At 46.3% G+C, this 22081-nt stretch overlaps 1 protein-coding gene across 2 annotated transcripts; it reads left to right on the top strand.

Annotated features, from left to right (window-relative positions):
• Positions 1 to 5573: 5573 nt before the first annotated feature.
• On the top strand, positions 5574 to 20453 carry LOC114702274 (ADP-ribosylation factor 2). 2 transcript variants are annotated; one of them, XM_028882670.1, is made up of 5 exons: positions 5574 to 5679; positions 7712 to 7878; positions 10631 to 10741; positions 16746 to 16870; positions 18660 to 20453. In XM_028882670.1, the coding sequence occupies exons 2-5, from the start codon at positions 7731 to 7733 to the stop codon at positions 18819 to 18821; spliced, it is 546 nt and encodes a 181-aa protein (XP_028738503.1). In that variant the 5' UTR covers positions 5574 to 5679; positions 7712 to 7730; the 3' UTR covers positions 18822 to 20453. The 2 variants fall into 2 exon arrangements, with proteins under 2 accessions (XP_028738503.1, XP_028738502.1); XM_028882669.2 differs by lacking the exon at positions 5574 to 5679 and adding an exon at positions 6003 to 6347.
• Positions 20454 to 22081: the final 1628 nt, after the last annotated feature.

Raw genomic sequence — 22081 nt, 5'->3', positions numbered from 1 at the left:
GTCGTGCCAATCCTAACCCACGGGTCAGCCCACCCCGGGAACAGCTTCACAGCCCCATCACAGCCAGGCTTGGGATGATGCAGCCGCCATCTGTCTGTTTTCTGTCAGTGAGACCTGCTTCCTGAAATGATGCACACAGGGCTAGCAAGGGAACAAATGGAGAGAGGCTGTGGACTTTGTAAAGGAAAGAACCGGTTGATGCAATGCGGCATTCCAGCTGTGCGGGGATGGGCTGGGGACAGGGAGGGCGGCTTTCAAAGGAATGGCGGTTTGCTCTTTGACAGATAAAGACAAACACCTAAAATCACAAAAATCAATCCATTCTGGAAAGTCTGAGTGGGCAGGATCCATGACAGGCTTCTCCGTGGAAGGGAAGGGCTGTTGCTATGGAAACCAGATGATCCTTTTCTGCGATCGGAGTCCCAGTGCACTTACTTGCCATGCTGCCTGTCTGTACATCCACAGTGTGGGGCCAGGAAGCTGCCTGCATCTCTTTCAAGGGAGTGTTTAGATATCAGTCTCCCGATGCTTTCCTTCATCTGGGTCAGTCTCCGGGGAGGGGCTGAGTCACTCCGAACCTCAGGAGCTTACCTCTTGCTGTGAGCTGGGATAACAGCACTGACTGTAATGGTTCTCAGTAGACTCCTAGGGGCAAGTGGAGATGTGTCTTAAGGTTTTACCGAAGGGGTGCATGTCCTGTAGAGCTGTTTCTAGAACAGAGACAGGGTATAGAGGGGCTTCTCGAAAGGCAGAAGACAATCATTATGGAGAATAGTGCTTGGAGAAGGGTAGTTTGGATACACTACCTGTTTTGCTCTTCTTTTGTTTGCTGTTGTTTTGTTTTGGTGCGGAAGAGCAAACCCAGGACTTCATATGTGCTACGTAAGCACGGGACCACTGACCTACATCTATTACTTGGCTTTCAAACTCTCTAAGCTCTAATGTTGTATGTAAGAATGAGAGAATTGGGGCTGGAGAGATGGCTCAGAGCTCAAGAGTACTGGTTGCTCTTCCAGATGTCCTGAGTTCAATTCCCAGCAAGCACATCACGGCTCACAACCATCTATAATGAGATTTGGTGCCCTCTTCTGGTGTACAGGCAGACATGCAGGCAGAACACTGTATACATAATAAATAAATAAATAAAAAGCAGAGAATTACCCAGAGAACCTTTGCACTCAGTAGCTGATCCAGCAGACAGGTGGTTGAGCTAGTGTCTATACCATTTCTTCAGTTATTACAACTAAGACATTGCATTGATTATTTTTTCTCATTGTGGTGACAGAACCCCTGACAAAAGCGAGTTAAGAAAGGACATGTCAATTTGGCTCGCAGTTTAAGGGACACAGTCTACCATGGTGGGGACAGCATGGCAGCAAGCCTATGAGGCTGCTTACTGCTCACTTGGGAGCTGCAGTCAGGAAGCAGAGAGATGAATGTTGGCGCCCAGATGTCTTCTTCCTTTTTTCCTTTATATTCACTGTCTTCGTTAGGATTACCATTGCTGTGATGAAATACCATGACCAGAAGCAACTTGGGGAGGAAAGGCTTTATTTCACTCACAGTCCATCATCAAGAGCAGTGAGGGCAGGAACTTAAGCAGGGTAGAAACCTGGAGGCAGGAGCTGATGCAGAGGCCATGGAGGGGTGCTGGCTTGCTTCCCATGGCTTGCTCAGCCTGCTTCCTTGTAGAACTCAGGACCACCAGTCCAGGGGTAGCCCCACCTAGAATGGCTGAGCCCTTTCCCACCAATCACTCATTAAGAAAATGTCCTACAGGCTTGCCTATAGTCCAATCTTAAGGAGACATTTTCTCAGTTGAGGCTCCCTCCTCTCTGATGACTCAGCTGTGTCAAGCTGACATAAAACAAGCTAGCATATTCATCATCCCAGAATCCCACATTCAGGGTGTGTCTTACCTTCTTAGTCCTCTCTGGAAACATCCTCTGAGATAAGCTCAGAGGTGGGTTTCCTAGGTGATGCCAAATCCAGTCATGTTGACAATGAAGAGTTTTTTTTTGTTTTTTCTTTTTTTGGTGCTGAAAATGGAACCCAGAGCCTTACATATAATTGGCAGGGGCTCCACCACTGAGCTACATGCACCCTCGGCCCAATTAACAGAGTTTAAAGTCTGACCCGAAGTGGAGAGCCTTCCTCAATAACACATTCCTAGTGTGAAACTTTCTTCCTCTTTCTTAAGAGCACATTGTGTTTTTTTATGCTTTGTAAGCAGCTGATTGACAGGAAGTGTTTTATTAGGAGAAATGCTTCTGCCACCACATCAATGTCACCACAAACATTTCATGCTTATGGTAACCTACCTTTCTATCTTTCTTTCCTCTTTTGTGTATGTTCTGTGAATGGAATCCAGACTTTGCACATGACAGAAAACACTCTACCACTAAGCTACATCCTTAGTTCTCTTTACTTAAAAAAAGGGGGGAGTGAGGATTTAGCTCAGTGGTAGAGCACCTGCCTAGCAAGCGCAAGGCCCTGGGTTCGGTCCTCAGCTCCAGGGTGGGGGGGAGGGGGGGAGATGAGTTTCCTATTATAAAATCAGCACACAATTTTACTCTTAAATACTTTTTAAAAATCATAATGAATCCCATTACTGGTACTTTAGGCCTATTTTCTTCTAGCCTTCCCCACTCCACATCAGTCAAGAACATCATTAAACAACTAACTATACTGTTGCTATAATTCATATCTAGAATGTCTCCCCCACCCCAAGGCCCAAATGTTAAAGGCTTTATCCCCAGCCTGCGGTGCTGTTGGGCAGTTGTGGAACCTTTGAGCTGTAGGACCACATGGGAAGTCTTAAGGAGGTGCTCTAGGTGAAGATTACAACTCTGTGTTGTAGTTTCCTCTCCGCTACTATGATTGAAACATTCTGACCAAAAGCAACTTAGGACAGAAAAAAATTTATTTAGCTTACACTTCCAGGTCACAGTTTATCATTGACAGAAGTAAGGACAAGCACCTCAAAGCAGGGCTCTTTGTTATGCCACACAGCATGATCTCTAACCAGGGAACTCACTCACAGCTCCGGAAGTGCAGCAGAGATGTCGGAGGAATGCTGTGGCTTGCTTGAATTCTCATGCATAGTGTGTTGGATCCTTCCACATCAGTTAACAATCAAGACAAAACCCCACAGACATGCCCACATGTTGATCTGGTCTGGGGGAACCCCTCAATTGAGATTCTATCTCAGGTGAATTTAGGCTGTGTCAAATTGACAGTTGAAAGTAACTAGGGCATTTACTCTGTATGTGTGTTTGTGTGTGTGAATGTGTGAGTGTGTGTGCATGTGTCTTCCCAGCTATGACAAACAGGTTTTTTTTCACCATGACATTCCTCTATGATGCCACCACAGTCCAAAACAATGGGGTTAGTCAACCATGGACTAAATGAAACAGTGAGACAAAATAAGTCTTTTCTCTTTTTAAGTCAATTATCTCAGCTACTCTGTTATAGTAATGGAAACAGGCCGGGCGGTGGTGGCGCACGCCTTTAATCCAGCACTGGAGCAGAGCAGGTGGATCTCTGTGAGTCGAGCACTGGCTACAACTGAGCTCCAGAAAGGCGCAAAGCTACGCAGAGAAACCCTGGCTCGAAAAACCAAAAAAAAAAAAAAAAAAAAAAAAAAAAAAAAAAAAAAAAAAAAAAAAAATTTAGTAATAAACAGACTAATGTATATGCATATACATATATATATATGTACACACATATGTATATATGTGTAGAGATGTAGCTCAGCTCTTGCCTAGCCTGAGCAAGGCTCTGGGCTTGATCCCTAACCCCATAAAAAAAAAAGCAAGCAAGCAAGAAAGTATATATAATATATACAAAACACACGCTTTCATGATTCCAATGGTTCCGTAATTGAATTTCAAGTGGACAGGGATGTTGTTTTAAATATTTATTTTTATTTGTGTGCATGCATGTGTGCATGTATGCCACATAAGGAAGCCAGAGAAGGGTATCAGATCCCCCGGAACTGGAGTTACAGGAGGTTGTGAGCCACCTGACATGGGTTCTAGGAACCAAACTGGAGTCCTCCACAAGAGTAGGAAGTGCTCTAAACTTAGGAGCTCTCTCTCCAGCTCCCCTCCCTGAACATGATTTTTTTAAAAAAATGGTCATTTTTAGAGTGCTTCTAGGTTCACAGGAAAACTGAGAGGAAGGTGTAAAGATCTCCCATGTTCTCCGGGCGGTGGCGGTGGTGGCGCACGCCTTTAATCCCAGCACTGGGGAGGCAGAGGCAGGTGGATCTCTGTAAGTTTGAGACTAGCCTGGACTACAGAGTGAGATCCAGGAGAGGCTCCAAAGCTACACAGAGAAACCCTGTCTTAAAAAACAAACAAACAAACAAACAAATCTCCCATGTTCTCCTGCTCCCCTTTCTGACATCCTCTCCAGAGACCAGTCCCCATGAGAGGCACAGCATAACCAAACAATGGCCAGGGAAGTCTTGGTTTGTGCATTTCCTGGGCTTAGACACCTGTACAATGGCACTGCCCATCATGATTACCATATGGAATACTTTTGCTTTTCTAAAAGTGCACTGTGCTCACCTCTTCATCCCTCCTTCCCTACTAAGTCCTTGAAACCCTTAGTGTTTTTACTGCCTAATATATATTAAGCTTTTTCTGACTGGCTCCTTTCACTTAGTAATGTACAATTAAGGTCTCTTCATGCTTTCGATAGTTGGTTCTTTTTTAGCTCCTGATCAATAAATCGCTCGTTAACTGATGTACGAAGGTATCTAGATTGTGAGCTACGCTAGGGGACTGAAGCCGTCACACAAGCTTGTCTGGTAGTGCCCTCTCTGACACAGCCAGAGCGCCCTCAGCTACCGCGATATACCTCGGGAAAAAAACTACGCAACATCGCCAGGCTTTCCTAAGCATTTTAACTAAACAACTTGGTATTATTTAGAGGAGCGAGTAATGTAAAGCATTGCTCAAGAAATGCGCGCTGCAGCTCTGGGACACCAGGAAGGTGTTGGTGACTACGTTTCTCCCAACTGTTGAAAGTCTGTGTACAAGAACAGTGGCAGTCTAGCTTCATACTAAATAGGAAATCTTCTTTATGTCTAATTTCGATGTTGATATCTGGGTATTTCCGACCATGAACTCTGCTCCAAACTAGTTTCTACTTTTAGCTCAACCGCAGCAAATTTCCTTAAATATCTCTGTGCGCCTGGCCCCGCCCATATAGCAGTACTGGGTTGGTCAGAATGCTCCCGGGGTTAGTTCAATCCCGGAGAATTCCCGGAGTTGATTGGCGGGGCAAATCGGAACTTTTTCTGCCTTTCTGATTGGTTGTTTATAGTCTTGGGGGTGGGGCACGTGGGCGCGGCTCGCCCGGATGCGGTGAGCTCCTATTGGAAGTTGAAACCGGCATTTCCAGAGCTTGGTGCTGTCGCCTAGGTCGCGGGGGTCGGGCCTCCGCGCTCCTAGCCTTTGTTGTCCTTTCCATTGGTCAGATTTCCTATCACTCAAGAAACCTCGAGGTCATTGGCTCAAGGGCTCCCAGGAGGCGATGGCTGATTGGCTGGTTGCTGTTCCCACCCCCAACCAGTCGCCATTTTATTGAGGCGAGCTGAGTTCTTCAAGGAGGCCGGGCCGAGTAGCGGTTTCGGGACTGGCTTTGTGGAGGCGATCCCTGCGGAGACAGGTGAGTCGCGGGCTGCAAGGGAGGACAGTGGGGCTCGAGGCTCGGTTGATTTCCCGCGTGTCAGTGGGCAGGACACCGGGGAGCGGCGGCGGCGGCAGCCTTCGGAAAGGGGGCTGGGTCCACTGGGTTCCCCGCCTCTGTCGGGCCGGGCGGCGCGGCGCGGATTGACGCTCGGCGGGCTCTGCGGCGGCGCCGCGGTCCGCTGTCCCGAGGGAGCGGCCTGGTGGCCGCGGCAGACAGAGCCCTCGCCGGGCCCAGGTTCACGGCGCGCGCGACCGGTCGCCCCTGCGCGCGCTCATCTTGGCTGGAGCTGTCGCTCGTGCCCTTGAGGGTTCACTCCCATTGTCACTTAGGATTTTCCTCCGCGGACGTTTGGGAAAGGGCACTAGGGTTGATGGATCTTACTCCAGAGGGTCCCTCTGCCCACCGTGCAGCCTAAGACCTCGGCTATCGGAGCAGGGAGACAAACGAAGGGAAACGAGCGGGACAACCGCGAGTGCGCTGTGCGGTGACAAGGAGAATCTGGCACAGGGCCTCCAGGGCCCTGGAAGCAGGGGGTTCCTCCCTTTCCTCCCAATGAATGGTCCTTTGAGTTTCCTGGTCTATGGCACTTCTTCCCCCACCCCCGGAAACATGAAAGGAATCTAGGAATTTTGAATGCGTCAAAGGTACTGGACGGTTTTTAGAGTCTGACAGACCTGCGAATGAGGAAAGTAGTCATTCTTTCTTTGATCATTTGGCTCTCAGGTGTGTACAGGAGAAATGTGCTCACCGTCTTTCATGGTAGAATGGAGCAGTGTGTACTTGGCCATAGTCCATGATATTAAACCGTTGTAGGAACTGTTGACTTTCAAAGGTGGGACTTCTAGATTTGGCCACCCACCCCTCTGAGTCACTAGAATCTGGATGAATGGCTGTCCTTCACACACACACACACACACACACACACACACACACACACACACACACACACACACCAATAAAGCTTTCCTTGGCGAACAATTTGAAAAGGAAAACCAAAACCATAGTTTCTGGAATAAAGGATATTGTGGTGGTTTATTTTGTTTGGGTTTTGGGACTTTAGCCAGCCCTAGAATGTTGTTTTGAACAGTCATTGTTGATCAGAGTGTATTGGGTGTGCACATAGTTCTGCTTTTAAGTCTTTGAAGTACCATACCATTCAAATAGGCTGATCTGTTAAGAAGAAGGCAAACTTTCCACAAAAACTCACCTGACTTCATTGCTTTGTCAGGTAACCTGCCAGATACTCTATTGAAAAGGAAAACTATTGAGGCTTAAGCTGTTAGAAGTCAACAGAATGATTACCTTCTAGGGAGGGGCCACAGGGAGGATCTGGTCTACTATTTCCTTGACCTGGTTACAGTAGTTGTCTTTGGTTCATGAACATTCATGGACCTTCACAGTCAACCATATTTGTATCTGTTCATAAATTTTAAGAAGATGGTCAATACCATTGAACACTGGATGCTAAAATACTCCCTCAGCCTGCCTACTTGATGTGTGTCACTTGGTATCTGCAACTCTGAAACTTTCTAGTCCTTCTCTGGGTGTTGGTATTGTCTGCCAGCCAAGGGCAAGTGTACTTTCCTAGGGATATCGATATTTTACCTGCCTTATGTTGTGGAGAACAGGGTGTCTGCTTCTTACATTTTCGTTTCAGATGGGCTCAGAAGAAAGTCTAGTTGTTTGTTGTGGCATTTCTTCCATGCTTAAGATGACTAAAGGCTGCCACCATAACATGGCGCTGAGGCTGGGCTTCTCACATCCACTTGGATGCTGCAGTGGAAAGTCCAGTTTTCTGGCAGAGCATCAGAGGATGGCTTAGTGGAGCCTCCTTTGAAAACAGACACTTCTTACTGGCAAGCTGCACGTAACTTTTCCTAGGAATCACTACTAAGTGTGCCATGTATTTTGTGTGTGTTGCAATATATGTGTGTGTGTGTGTGTGTGTGTGTGTGTGTGTGTGTGTGTGTGTATCAAAGAATAACTGTTCAACTTGCTTTTCATTCAGGTTACAGAATTCATCTACAATGGGGAATGTTTTTGAAAAACTGTTTAAAAGCCTATTTGGAAAAAAGGAAATGCGTATTCTTATGGTGGGCTTGGATGCAGCTGGCAAAACCACCATTTTGTACAAATTGAAGCTGGGAGAGATTGTGACAACCATCCCTACCATAGGTATGTCCCTGACTGTGGCCTTGCCAGTTCATAGTTTAGCACATTATACTTTGTGTTGCTTTTCCACAATCTTTATTTGCATGTGTGTGTGTCATATGTGTGTATGCATGTCTATATCAGGTGTTTTCTCTATCACTTTCCATCGTATTTTTTGAGACAGAGCCTCTTCACTGAACCCAGAGCTTGCCATTTTGACAAGGCTGTCTGTCTGTTAAGCTTGCGGATCTTCCTGTACGACCACCCTCCACCCTCCACCCCTACCTTCCTGCAGCACTGGTTACAGATGTGTGCCATTAGAATAGCCCATCGCTTTTTTTGATTTTTTGAGACAGGGTCTCTCTGTGAAGCCCCGGCTGTCCTGGAACTCACTTTGTAGACCAGGTTGGCCTCAAACTCAGAGATCTGTCCGCCTCTGCCTCCCGAGTGCTGGGATTAAAGGTGTGCACCACCACTGCCCAGCAGGCTTTTATGTGTGAGCTGGGATCTGAACTCAGGTCCTCATTCTTAATCGGCAAGCAGTTAGCCCTCTGAGCCATTACTCCAGACCCCGATGTGCTTCTTATATTGCATATTAACCCAGGTCCTCTGGAAGAGCAGCCAGTGCTCTAACCACTGAGCATCTCTTCAGCCCTGTCTTACATATTTGCAAACATGTACTTCATTTCCTTGCAGTCAGTCTGGAAGAAGGCTTCCCGAGAGACGTGAACATTTAATGTGTATATCCAGGTTACCAGACTAGTCTCCAAAAAAGGTTGTGCCACTAGCAGTGAAAAGTGGAACTCTGCCATCTGATAGGGAGAAAACACTGACTTCTATTGGGATTGTTTTTATTGTAGATGAATAAATCAAAATGTCTCCCTTTGCTCCTTGGTTTGTTTTTATTTTTATTATTCAGTTGTTTTTTTGTTGTGATGTTTACTCTCTTACTAACTTGAAGAAGTACAGTCTGGATCATGAACAACTCTTGTCAGGAGCTTATTTTCCAGTTGATAAATTTGTCTTTCAACCTTGTTTTTTGCTATGTTAACATAGGGAAATTTTAAATTATTAGAAAACCAAATTTATGTTTCTTTTCTTTCTGAGTTTTATGGTATCTTTAGACAATTCTTTTTAAGATCATAAAAATACTTGCTGGTATTTTTTTTTTTTTTTACTAACTTTACAAGGTTTACATTTTTCATTTAAAAAAATTAAATAAGAGACTAGAGAGATGGCTCAGCATTTGAGAGCACTTGCTGATCATGCAGAAGATCCAGGTTCAGTTCCTAGTATCTAGATGATGGCTCACAGCCATTTCTAACAGGGGATCCATAACCTTTTCTGTCCTCCTTGGGTACCAGATGCAAATGTGGCACACATATATACATGCCAACAAAACATTCATGCACATAAAATAAGAGTAAGTGAAGTTTTTTGAAGAATAGATAATGTGACTGTTAGCTAGGTATTGGACTTTCAAGAGTGGAGAGTTGTCCAACAGCATTACTGAATAACTTTCCCATGTAACGTGAAATGCCTTATTGCATACTAAATTGTCATTCAGAAGTGTCTTTCTACACCATTTCCTGTTATATTTGTTTGAACTTTATTCAAATATTATTAGAAAGAATTCATTACTCATTTTCAGAAATTTTCTTGACTTTAGAAGAGCAAATAAGAAGTCATAGAAGGGGCTGGAGAGATGGCTCAGAGGTTAAGAGCACTGGCTGTTCTTCCAGAGGTCATGAGTTCAATTCCCAGCAACCACATGGTGGCTTACAACCATCTGTAATGAGATCTGATGCACTCTTCTGACCTGCAGGTGTATATGCAGACAGAACACTGTATACATAATAAATAAATAAATCTTAAAAAAAAAACTTAAAAAAAAAAAAGAAGCCATAGAAGGTAAAGATGTGGAGTTAATAGGAATACATGGGGTTTTAATGAGGCATTGCCCAGGCTGCCTTTGAACTCTTTAGGTAGCTGAAGATCTCCTTGAACTCCTGATCAGTCTTCATCTGTCTGAAGTGCTGGGATTACAGGATGTGTTACCACACCCAGCTTACATGTATTTTTTAAGATGTGAAATATGAAGTACACAGGCATACATATTTGAAGTACATATGTCCATACACATAAGGACAGGCTGGAGATGACTCAGATAGAGGAGAGATTAGCAATGTGTACAAGTCTTCAGACTGTCTGGGTAGGTTGAATCCAGTATATAGATGGAGGAAATTGTCATCACATATTCAGTGTTCTAAGGTGGAGGGTGAGAAGCATGGGGAAGAAGTAAGTACATTGTTTTGTTTTGTTTGAGACAGGGTTTCTCTGTGTAGTTTTGGTGCCTGTCCTGGATCTCTGTAGACCAGACTGGCCTCGAACTCACAGAGATCCGCCTGCCTCTACCTCCCAAGTGCGCCATCACCACCTGGCAAGTAAGTACATTTTTACACCGTGTGGTGGGAAGTGGAAGTCATTTCTGTGGATGGCTCTCTTTGTTCAGAAGTTCCTGGAAGGTCTTCTGATAGAGAAGCAGAGCTGGGAGGTTGCTGCTTAGATGGGTGGTTGGTGGTGGGTGGTCAGAGGAGTTTAGAGACACCAGTCACAGTGAATGACAGAGTGAGAACTTTCTCCTTGTGATCTACAGCTCTGTGGTTTACAAGCGCTTTATAAGTTAACAGTACTATCCAAGTGTTAATTGAACTTACTTTGAATTGTTGGACCAACGAAAATCATACTGAAAAGTGTTTCTAACATCTCTACTTAGGTTTCAACGTGGAGACTGTGGAATATAAAAATATCAGCTTCACGGTCTGGGATGTTGGTGGCCAGGACAAAATCAGACCTTTGTGGCGACATTACTTCCAGAACACTCAAGGTAAAGATTGGAAGCGTATGTACTGAATGTGTCTGAAGATGGGAACTTGCGATGCCTTCTGGCACTGCTTTGCTTTATTTTATTTACTTATTTATTTAGATTTTTTGAGACAGGGTTTCTCTGTGTAGCCTTGGCAGTCCTGGATCTCACTCTGTAGACCAGGCTGGCCTTGAACTCACAGAGATCTGCCTGGATCTGCCTCTCGATTGCTGGGATCAAATGTGTGCACCATCACCACCCAGCTTGGCACTGCTTTATTAGGATAGCCAGCCATTTCTGCACTTACTGGGGAAGTGTCTTTGTGATGTTGCCCCTAGACATACCCCAGAAAAAGGACTTGGGTTTGAAGTCTTTTTAATGCAGAAGTTTGGGAAAATGGATTTCTTCTTTCAGTTAATTGAGTGATGTTTGCTCTTAGAAGAAGTGCCAGTTTTTGAAGAATTTGAATTCAGTCAGCTCCTTTAAATCTCCTGAGAATACCTGAAAATCACATCCGTAGGGAAAGGGATGAGTAGGGATGGCTGGAGCTCCAAATCCTGTCATCTTGTGTGGTCACAGTGCTTCCCCGCCAGCCCTTCTGCTCCAGGTATCTATGGATACCTGCCTCACATCTGCACCTTGTTTCCTTATCAGTGAGTTCTGGGAAGCAGTTCTAATGCACTCCTGTTCCCAGGGCTGTATTTTCAGTAAACGGTGCCTTACTGGGTCTTGCCAGTTGAAACAGACTGTTCACACGGTTTTCACACCCTGGTTCCCATGTAGACTTTACCGTATGGCATCTACAGATTACTCACTTTGGAGTCTACTTAGAATATATTCGCTTTGAAGATTCTGAAGCTGATGGAATTTTTGTTTCGTGTGTCTAATAGTAAAAACTTTAACATTTGCCAGCCATTGGGACCAAACCACAGATTAACTGTCCCTTTATATTTCAACAGTATTTTTTTTAGCTGTTACACTGGACAGGTAACTGTATTTGTAGTTATTTTCTCAGCTTGTAGACTTTAGAGTATCTTTCCTCAAAATAGAGTGGTTTTTAAAAAAGTTTTTCTTCTTTTGAGACAAGATTATGTAACCTAGGATGGCTTTGAACTTAAAATGTAGTTAGCCTTCACTTACTTACTTTTTTCTTCCTTTTTTGTTTTTTGTTTTTTTGAGACAGGCTTTCTCTGTGTGGCCCTGGTTGTCCTAAAACTCGATGTGTAGACTAGGCTGGTCATAATGCTGTACAAACATAACCGTTGTCTGTCTTCAAAAGCTATCTCATCTTGTACAACTGAAATCCAGCACCCATTCAACACTGGTTCTCTCCCATCTTGAGCCCCCGGAAGCCATGGGTTTTCATACTTTGATGCCAAGTATGCTCAGATGATGTCAGTTTCCCCAGATGGAACTCCTATCAACCCTTACCACATAATCCTAGTGTGCATTGAAGGATGTTGAGTATGCTGTTGTTTTGTTATTCTTCTAGGCTCTGCCTAATCCAGGCTGACCTTGAACTCTTTATTGTTTTTCTTTGTGGTGTTGGGGTGGAACCCAGGGCCTTATGTATGCTAAGCAAGGACATCAAGCCACTCCCCCAGGCCCCTTGGTACTCTTTCTCTATTTGTCTGCTGAAATCCTTTTAAATACGGGATTTCCTGAAATACATTCTAGACAAGGAAGTCAGGAAAAATACCTCAATCTGTATTTTCAGAGAAACCACATCACTCCCATGGTGAAGTGTAATTTACACTGTGATTTAGCGCATTGCAAATAAGGCTACATTTTCTTGATGCTCACTAGTGTGTGTTTATCTTGAACTGGTGCTTGGCAACTTGGCCACTTTGCACCTTCTCATCTGTAATAACTAGAGCAGCTGGGTTTCAACACAGCTGCTAAGAAACCTCGGGAAAGTTAGGGAAGTTTGTCTGCCTCCATTCCCTCATCTTAAAGAGGCTAATGCCTGCTGCCCAAAGCCCTGGGCTGGACTGAGACTAGTTTTGTGAAGTGCTCAGTTGTGTGGCTGAGAGGCAGCAGCACTCAGAATCCCAGGGCCACACTCTTCTCCACGCTCTTCAGTTTCCACTGAATCAAGCATCAAGCTGAGGTGCATTTTATCTTTAGTCTTCTGTTGTCACAAGCCTAATTTTGTAGAATTTCAGTCTCGTTGCTCTGATGGAGGAAGTAGCTGTGTCCTGGGAGTGAAGGTGGAGGTAGTGTGGGCTCTTCATGAAATAGCAGTGGGAGCTGTGTGAAGGATGTACTTGCCTTCTCTGGCTGGGCCACGGGTTTCATCTGGGAGGAGTCTTGGATGCTGCCCCTGTTTTGTCTACCAGCTTCCCAAAGGTCAGACTGTCTTTTAATTTAAATTTTCCCCATCAGTCTGTTGAGTATGACAGACTTAATGAATGCTTGTAATTCTCTATCAAGACATCAAAAGCTAAGCCTGGTGGTTCAGGCTTGAAATCCCAGCTACTCAGAAAGCCAAGAGAGGATCACAAGTTCAGGGTCTGCCTGGGCCACAGAATAAATTCAAGAGCAGCCTTGTCAGCTTTGTGAGATGTTTCAAAATAAAAAGTAAAAAAGCCTGAGGGTGGAGCTCAGAGCTCAGGGCTCGAACGCTTTTCCAGCATGTAGGAGGTCCTAGTCTCTCCCAGCCCTGTGTGGGTTTACCTGTATAGACTAGAATTTACACTGTCTGATTTCCTGATAACTATAGTGTGCATAAAATAGCTCATTAGTTCTGATGTGGATTTTTCTCCTTGATTTGTGGGTTCTTTTTTGGGTGGGGTGGGGGGAGGGACAGGTTGAAACAGGGTTTCTCTGTGTAGCTCTGACTGTCCTGGAACTCACTCTATAGACCAGGCTGGCCTTGAACTCACAGAGATCCACCTGCCTCTGCCTCCCAAGTGCTGGGGCTAAAATCATGAGCCACTACACTCAGTTTGATTCTTTTAATTATTGAATGGCAGTATATCTGTTTCAAAGAAAGGAAAGAGAAAGGGATACAAAGAAAAAGGTTTGTTTCACAGTTTACTTCCTACACACAACCAGCTTTATTTTTTTGTGTCTACACATTTTTTCTACAAGTATAGACGATATAAAAAATGTAATACACATGTTCCCCCTACCTTCCTTCCTTTTTTTGCAGGGTGAGGGGCAAAGCTGAGATCAGACTTAGAACCCCGCACATGCCGGGCAAGTGCTCTGCCGCAGGGAGTTGCTGTGTAGGTCAGGCTTGCCTGGCACATGGTTCTCCAGCTGTGTAGGGCCTTCTACACACTCTTCTTGTCAGTGTGACTTTTCTCTTCGTAAGTATAGTCATTCTGATGGTAGGTCCTTAGGTAAGGATCTGTATCAACAGTGCAAGTAGGACGCGCTGTAAAGTTTAACTTAATTCTCTTTCATTTGTAAGGGAAGGAGTATGTATTTTGGCCCTTGATTTCAAAGGACTCCATCCCTGACTTCTTGGGTCTCATGCACATGGGCATCATCATGTTGATGGGACAGTAAAGGCCGGAAAGCTGTACTTGTGTTAGGACTAGCAAAGGACAGCAGTCAGTTCTGCTCTGTGGGTTTTGCTTTGGCGCTAAGGATCTGCTTGGATTTCCACATCAGCTAGAGTACTTTGTCAGAATTGGAGTTCAGAACTGCGGTAGCATACCAAACCTGTGTGGGTGGGCCTTGAGTGCTTTCCCTTTTAATCTGATGCTATACCAGATACAGCTTTGACTTGCATAAAGATTCTAAATGTGTCAGAAGCCCTGAGAGCGCTTGTCTGCTGGGTAGGCTGCCTGGAGGGCCTGGGACCCACAGAGGCATGGGCAGAGGGCCAGGCCTGGTTTTCTCTCTTGGCCTGTTGTGAAATCTCACTGTCATCTGACCTTACTTCCTTTTCTCTACCAGAGTCTCTCATCCCATAGAGTCCCCACGAAATGTCCCTTAAGCTGGGCACAAAGGCCTCTAGAAGAGTCCTCTTAGCAGCTCACTTTCTCTTTAGACTTCTGCTTCTGTCCTGGGGTCTCCCCGTGACTTTTTCCTGCTTGTCTTCTGTCTCTTCCCTGAGCTCAATGCCATGGCCCTTCTGATGTCTGAGATAGCTAGCTATCAGCCTCTCGCCAAGGGTTTTCTTCCAGGAGTTTCCCTGCTTGTATCACTTGACCAGTGTCTGATACCTTGTCCTGCTGGCTCTTTGAGACCTCCAGTGTGCCTGTGACTTAAGAGTATTAGGGTCTACCACTGGCAGTATAATACTCCTGGGACGATCTGATTGATGCCCAGAAGAATCAGCTTCTTAGCACGCACGTCCCAGAAATGGAATAGCTGTCACTCCTGGTAGCTCAGCCTAGGCTCAAGTAAGTTCTTTTGGCACCTGCCTCACATTTTTTGTCTCAAAGGCCTTGCTTTCAGCCAAACACCAACTTGCTGCTGGGATTGTCACATGGAATACTGGCAGGGACTCTTCCCCAGTCTGTGCTCACCCCTGCACCTTCTTCCTGCCTTCCTGCTTTCTCCAGCAGCGTGGCAAGTCTGGGCAGGCTCTAGCCATTCCCTCAGGTGTAATGTGGCAGCTCTGGTGGCGCCTGCTTCAGCCTGCCCTGCCTGGGTTTCTCACCTCCTGAATTTCTCTGCTGATCTAGTGGGGGTGTCAAGGCCCTGACACCCACTGTCCAGAGCTGGGTGCACTTCACAGTTTAAGGACACAGCTTGTTTAAGAGTCCCTCACTTGCGTCATCAGCTGTAGCAGGACTGGGGTCCCCCAGCACTCCTACTTCCCGCTGGATGGTTACAGTTGGGCAGTTTTCACCCCACTGGCAGGTTTGATAGCTTTTGAGGATAAATCACAGAACTCAGGACAGAGCTAACCTTAAAATGACAGTTTTATTGCAGCAAAGGACATAAAGTCACAGGAAGGACCTGAGAGGTGCCGGCCAGCCACAGCCTCTGTTGTCCTCTGCCCCAAATCAGGGACCAGCCCCTGAGTTCTGCTAGCGCACGCATGTGAGACAGTAAACAGTGCTGCCACCAGGGAGGCTGTGTGAGCTCTTGTGAACATTGTTTTTATTGGGACTTCATTATGGAGGCACATGGAGTCAATCAACCCCAGGCTCCCTCCCTTCCCTAGAGGCAGTCTTATTAGTATAAACCAGCAGGGTGGACTCCCCACCATCAAAGACTCCTCTCCCATTCGAAGTTCTGGAGACAAAAGAGCAACCACATTCTTTACTGTAGGTATCCACAAGAATCTCTTGACATTGTTACAAATGTGACCTACAAATGTTGAGGTTCTTATAGCTTTTAGGTTCCTCTTGGATATGTATGGAAGGACAAACAATTCCCCCTCTTTCCCCTGGGGGGACAAAAGGCTTCCATATGGCTTGGAATGTCCAACAGCATCCAGCACTGTTCACCTGGGGGTTGCCAACTTGACTGCTCATTTTTATGTGAACTGTCCTTCCTTCAAACTCCCTCAAGTCTTCATACCTGCTTCCCTGGTCCACTTCCAAGACAGTATACCTGCTCCTAGGCCTTCAGTTCAGGCTCTGTTTTAGGAAACCATACTCAAACGCTGTTCATTGTATAAACCGTGTTCTTCCAAAATCCTTTTTCCATCTGAGGTGGAAATGAAGTGACTGATAAGTAAGCCTAGCTTTCCTTTGTTCCCTCTGGTTAATCTGGTAAGTTGCTGTGATCCTTTTAAATAAGATAGGTGAGGTGAATGTATAATAAGCTTCCTAACTTTGGAGATCATATAGACTTTCCAGAAATAATAATGGGGTGGGAGGCAGGGAGACAGAGTCTCATTATGTACAAACAGCTCAGCCTGACCTTGAACTTGTGTATAATATTTCTGCCTCAGCCCTCCCACCCCCAGAGTGTTGGGATTATAAGCCTGCACTGTATTCTTCCTGTTGCCTGCCTTCAGTGAAGCCTTGCAGTGAGCAGGGAACAGCTGTGTGGATATATAAACAGCTGCTCTCTCCCGGTTCATATTACTAACATGCTTGGGATTTCTTTTTAGGTCTGATTTTCGTGGTTGACAGTAATGACAGAGAGCGGGTCAATGAGGCCCGAGAAGAACTAACCAGAATGTTAGCAGAAGATGAGCTCAGAGATGCAGTTTTATTGGTGTTTGTAAACAAACAGGTATGCAGTTGTTAGCTTTCTGAACACTGAGACTGAAATTTACTGCCAGATGGCTCATTTAAATATATAGGTATCTAAATTAGATGTCTGCCTCCTCCATCTCCTTTTTATAATGTCTTGTAGTCACTCCAAAAATACTAATGGAGCATCTGCTAAGTTCCAGGCTGTGCCGCAGGTATTGGGTACTTAGCAGTGAACCAGAAAGCCCTGCGTTTGTGTTTACTTTGTGGTGGGAGGAGAGGCAGTGGATAAAGACTTTTTAATGTGTCTGGTGGAAAGAGTTCAGGATGGCTGTGGGAAGTGCTGGGCATGACTCTGAAATCTGAGCCAGGAGGGGAGGGTTCCAGAAGCAGAATGAGGGGTGGATGCAGGGAAGACTGGGTCCTTGGGCCTGTCGTTGGGGAGGAAGAGGCTTGTCTAGGGAGGAAAGGCCATGAATGTGGGAGGAAGGCTGGTGCAGAACTGCCAACCTCTGGAGCTGAGCAGAACCAAATGCCAGAGAGAAGGTGGATCGGGGTCCTGGAGGCGACCCGTCCACTGGGCTGGTCCCCTCTCTGCATGCCTTATGCGGCTGAGATCGTGGCGTAACGACGTGCTGCAGCCACGCCTGCCACTTCTGACTTAGCAATTGCAGTTTTTCTCGTCACCTCCACTCTATAAACATGACTTCCTGCGGTGCGTGGCTCATGATTCCCTCACCTGTCACCCTGTCGTGCCGGCAGGAGGCCAGGCAGTTTCACTAGTGGACACAGCAGGCTTTACGTAAGAAAATCATGGCTTTATTTTTAATGATAAAAAGAGAGCATGTCCAGGGTAGGAATTTGAAAAGCCGCTTAGAATGGTAAGTGAAACATCTTTCCTGTGTGCATATGAACGTGTGAAGAGCCCTTAGGACTGTGGCTAGAAGTGGGGGCAACTTTCCCCCACTGTGACTTACACAGTGTGTACACAGGGTACACAACGCAGTATTCCAGTTATTGTTATATTCTCAATGCTACCTTCCCTTCCTCTAGCTTTGATTGTGAGATAAAACAGTCAAATTTTTTGTATCTCTTTCCAGAGATAAGACTTTCTATACTTATATAAGCAATAATGCAATTGTATTTCTATTTAACTTTCAGAGATTATGGTATGCATTGTTTTGTAGCCTTTTGTATTTTCACTTAGCATATATTTGACATTCTTCCATGTCAGTACATCTAGATCTTCCTTTGATGCTAATATATTCCAGCTAGTTTTAGCTTACTGTGTGGGTAACCCAGGTATATGTCAGAGAAAAGATTCCTGCTTTACATTCTAGTTAAAAGAGACCTGGTATGTAATTAATACACAGAGTAAATAACTTCTACTATATGGTCACACATAGGGATGCTATGATAAAAAGACGAAATGAGCAGGTAGAGGCCTCAAAGCCTGGCAGGCTGTGGAGGCGGCTTTGGCTCTTCTCTGGAAGCAGAGGCGCTTTGGTTTTAATAAGAGGATGTGATCTGATACTAGGTGTTAGGGGCAAGCACGGAAGCAGGATGAGCCGTGAGGAAGTTGTTTCCATTATCAAGGTGGTGGAATCAGATCAGGGTGGTGGTAGACAAGCTGGGGAGAGGTGGTCAGATTCTAAACAGATTCTGGGCAGGACCTTTGGGATCTCCTGTTGTGTGGACTGAGAAGAAAAAAGAGAAGGTTTGGAGCCTGAGCAACTGAAACAGGACGGAGGGTTGGGGTCTGTTGTAGAGGAAGGTCCTGCTGTATCCATGGATACAGGTTGGTAAACTGTCGGCTTGCTTTCTTTAAGGATCTTCCCAATGCGATGAATGCAGCAGAGATCACAGACAAGCTCGGCCTACACTCCCTTCGCCAGAGAAACTGGTACATCCAGGCTACCTGTGCCACCAGTGGAGATGGGCTTTACGAAGGCCTGGACTGGCTCTCCAACCAGCTCAAAAACCAGAAGTGATCAGAAGCAACCCATTCCCCGTGCATTGTGGCAAAGCCAGCTGGCCTTTCCTGTGTGCATGTGAGCGTGTGAGGAGCCCGTGGGGCGGTGCAGCTGTGAGTGGGGGCAGCTTTCTCACACCGTGCCTTATACACGCTGTACGAAAACCAGTATTCCATTTGAAGAGAACCAGTGTTACATTTTGAATGCTACCTTCCATTTCACTAGCTTTGATGGTCATTTTTGCTGAGGCCCCCCTGGGTGTGAGTGCTAGAGTGTCTCCAGGCTGGAAAAGAAGAGAGCTGGAGCCAGACAGGTCCCATCATGGCAGTCCGGGTCTGGCATCTCCACACACCCGGGGTCCTGTTGGATTACAGTGTCCTTTTGTAAAAAGAAAGGAAGGAACTGTCATTCTTCCCATGTGCCAAAGCGAGCAGCTCACTTGTAGTGCTTTCACGGTCCTCAAGGAGAGAAGATAGGTGATTACCACAGTTGAAGGGCCTCAGGGGCGGTGCTTCCCCTGGGCTCTGTTAGTTCACACCGACTTGTTTAGCTTGCTTAGTCAAAGGAATCAGTGACCTTTTTCATTCGAGTATCAAGACTGTAACACTAGGGAAGTTTCCAGCCTGTCCTTTACTCTCCACATGGAGACCCTGTGGGCTGGTGGCCCAACAGGAGGCCAGGACTCTTCCCCCAAGCCACATGGTCCACAGAGGAGTGCAGCTTGGCTGGAGGGAGTGAAGTGAGTGAGATGGCTCTTGTGTTCTGGCATCACCATCTCAGGCCCTCGAGGCTGCTGCTCCCACTTCCCCGCTCTGTCGCTGATGTGTTCTTCACAGGAAGCAGGCAGATGCCCTGGGTGGAGTCCTCACTGTGTCTGGTTGTCCTAGTCTGCTGTAGACTTTGGTTAGTGTCTGTTGGCAGAACTCCACACCTAGGAGTTGGAGAATCGTTGAGAAAGTCATGAGCTTCCTGTAGGGATGGAGTTCCCAGTGACCCCTGGTCCTCCCTGGGTTGGTGCTAAACTTTGCTCTGAGAAGCAGTTTTACCTAGACCGCTCTGGCGGCATGGGCTCCCTCCTCAGCGGCGGTATTGTCTGGAGAGCTGTTGGAAGTGTGTGCTGGGCTGCCCTGCGGATAGTGGTCGGCAGGAAGGTCTGGAGAGGAGCTGGGCTCAGCCCCAAGCCCTCTGGCCACACAGCTCCTGGCCACACTTGTGCCGAAGCCCTTCTGCTTAACCCTTTAAAACCCTTTAAAAAAAAAATCTTGATTCCTATTTTAGGAAGGGGAATGCAAGCTGAATTTTGAGAACATGATAAACCTTGTTCATTGGTAACAAAGTTATACTAGGAAAAAAAAATCCATGCCATTGTGAATGTGGACTGTGATGATTTTCTTTAAAAATCATCTTCAAGAATGTTCATTGCAATACTGGCGACAAAGTCCAGATGTGATTTTTAACCACGGAGGAATTCCTGAGAAATGTTGAAACTGTACACCTCCCATTGGCAAGGAGTCTCTTGCCCTTTGTAAATTATGCTTAGTGTGCCTGGCCTGGTACTAGGGCACAGGAAATGTGGTGATTGGTTAGACAATAAAGAACCTACTTGAGGAGGAGGAGACATGGCCATGTACTCCTGGATGTCTGAACTGAGTCAAGTCTCTTTCCCGTGTTTCTGACTTTCTAGAAGCTCTCAGGACACACACACAGGACACACCAGGGTGCTTCCCTGCCCTCAGCCCCTGCCTCCCTCCTCACTGGTCCTTCCACGCCATGGCTCTCATGTGACGTGCAGGTACGGCACTTCACTCTGGTGGATCTGAACAGAGGCCTGGTCTCTGAAAGCCACGTTTGCCTCCAGCTTGCTTTGCCCTCCAGCCACTCGCCGTTAGCCTTGCTGTGTCCGAGCCTGTCTGTGTGTCTGTCAGATACCAGTACTGACCTCAGGGACGAGGACTAAGTGATACATGCTTTTGAATGCCTTGCTCTGCTCTTTCTCCGGGTAGCATGGTGTCCATCCGAGGACAGCAGCACTGTCTCCAACTGGCCAGCATTACTGATAGCATGGGAGAGTTGCCTTGGTGGCCTTGCCTCTCCCCGGCTGCTGAGAGCTGTCTTTTTTGAGCATGCTCAGTGCAGCAAGACTGGTCCAGATGCTCACAGAAAAAGCGGATTGTGGAGGCCCAATCTGCTTCCTTTCGTTTTTTTTATTTTTATTGTACAATTCAGTGAGTCAGTATGTTCACAGAGTATGTCACTGCCAATTTTAGATGATTCCCATCAGCACCAAAAGAAGTCCCATGTCCCTTGGCATCTGTCTCCTCTCCTTCTGTCTGGGAAGCTTCTGGGTATTTTAGAAGCATGGAGGTTGCAAGTGGCCATGGACTTTACCGCCCCAGGAAGGGCAGAGGTGCCACTGCAGTGCGACACCAGGTGTGAAGGGGCTGTGCTCGTCCAGTCAGAAGGGAAGAGCTTGGGCTGGGACGGAGAACACAGAGCTCTGCCATGTACCAGCTGATCCTCACCTTCCTGTCCTGGAAACAGTCCCAGGGCTTATCAGGGGCACAGGTCTTTGTGAATGTCAGAATGTGGGACATTATGGGTAGTTGGGCCTGTGAGTCACCAGTGGGTTGCAGAGCATGTAATTTGAATTGTTAAACATCATGTCTCAGTGGTGAGGATATTTCCACAGTGTTAGGACAGGAAGAGTATGTGGTTTGTTTCAAAGTAGGTTTCTTGTGTGACCAAAGCGATCTAGGGTCCTTGGCAGGCATCAGGTAGATATTGTCCTGCCATTATCACCCTGGAAACCCTGGTGACAGGCTCTGGAGAGGCTTTGAGGTGTCCAGTTCAGTGGTAACTTCATATACTCATGGATGTGGGCATCCATACTCCAATTTGAAGAGCTTCTTCTTTTTAAAATTTTATTTTATGAGTTTGGTCTATGTCGGTGTACTACATGTGTGCCTGGTGCCTTCAGAGGCCAGAAGTTGTCTGATCTGGAACTGGAGTTACAGACAGTTGTGAGCCACCATGTGGGTGCTGAGAATTGAACCTGAGTCCTCTGGAAGAGCAGCCAGTGTTCTTAGCCACTGAACCTTCTCTCCAGCCAGAGTCTTTTCTATAGGAAAGACAAAGTCAGGGCTGGAGAGGTGGATGCCCTGTGCACGTCCCTTGTATATAGCTTGCTTTTATCCTCTGCCACTAGGTGGCGATGCTGCTTCACCCCAGTTCCTCTAACAGCCCTGCCCAAGTAGAAGGGAATCCATCTTCCCTTGCAG

Source organism: Peromyscus leucopus, chromosome 8b, assembly GCF_004664715.2.
Source record: "Peromyscus leucopus breed LL Stock chromosome 8b, UCI_PerLeu_2.1, whole genome shotgun sequence".
In the NCBI taxonomy this organism is placed as follows: Eukaryota; Metazoa; Chordata; class Mammalia; order Rodentia; family Cricetidae; genus Peromyscus; species Peromyscus leucopus.
The sequence above is the reverse complement of the archived record's forward strand: the minus strand, read 5'-3'. Positions and strand labels throughout refer to the sequence as shown.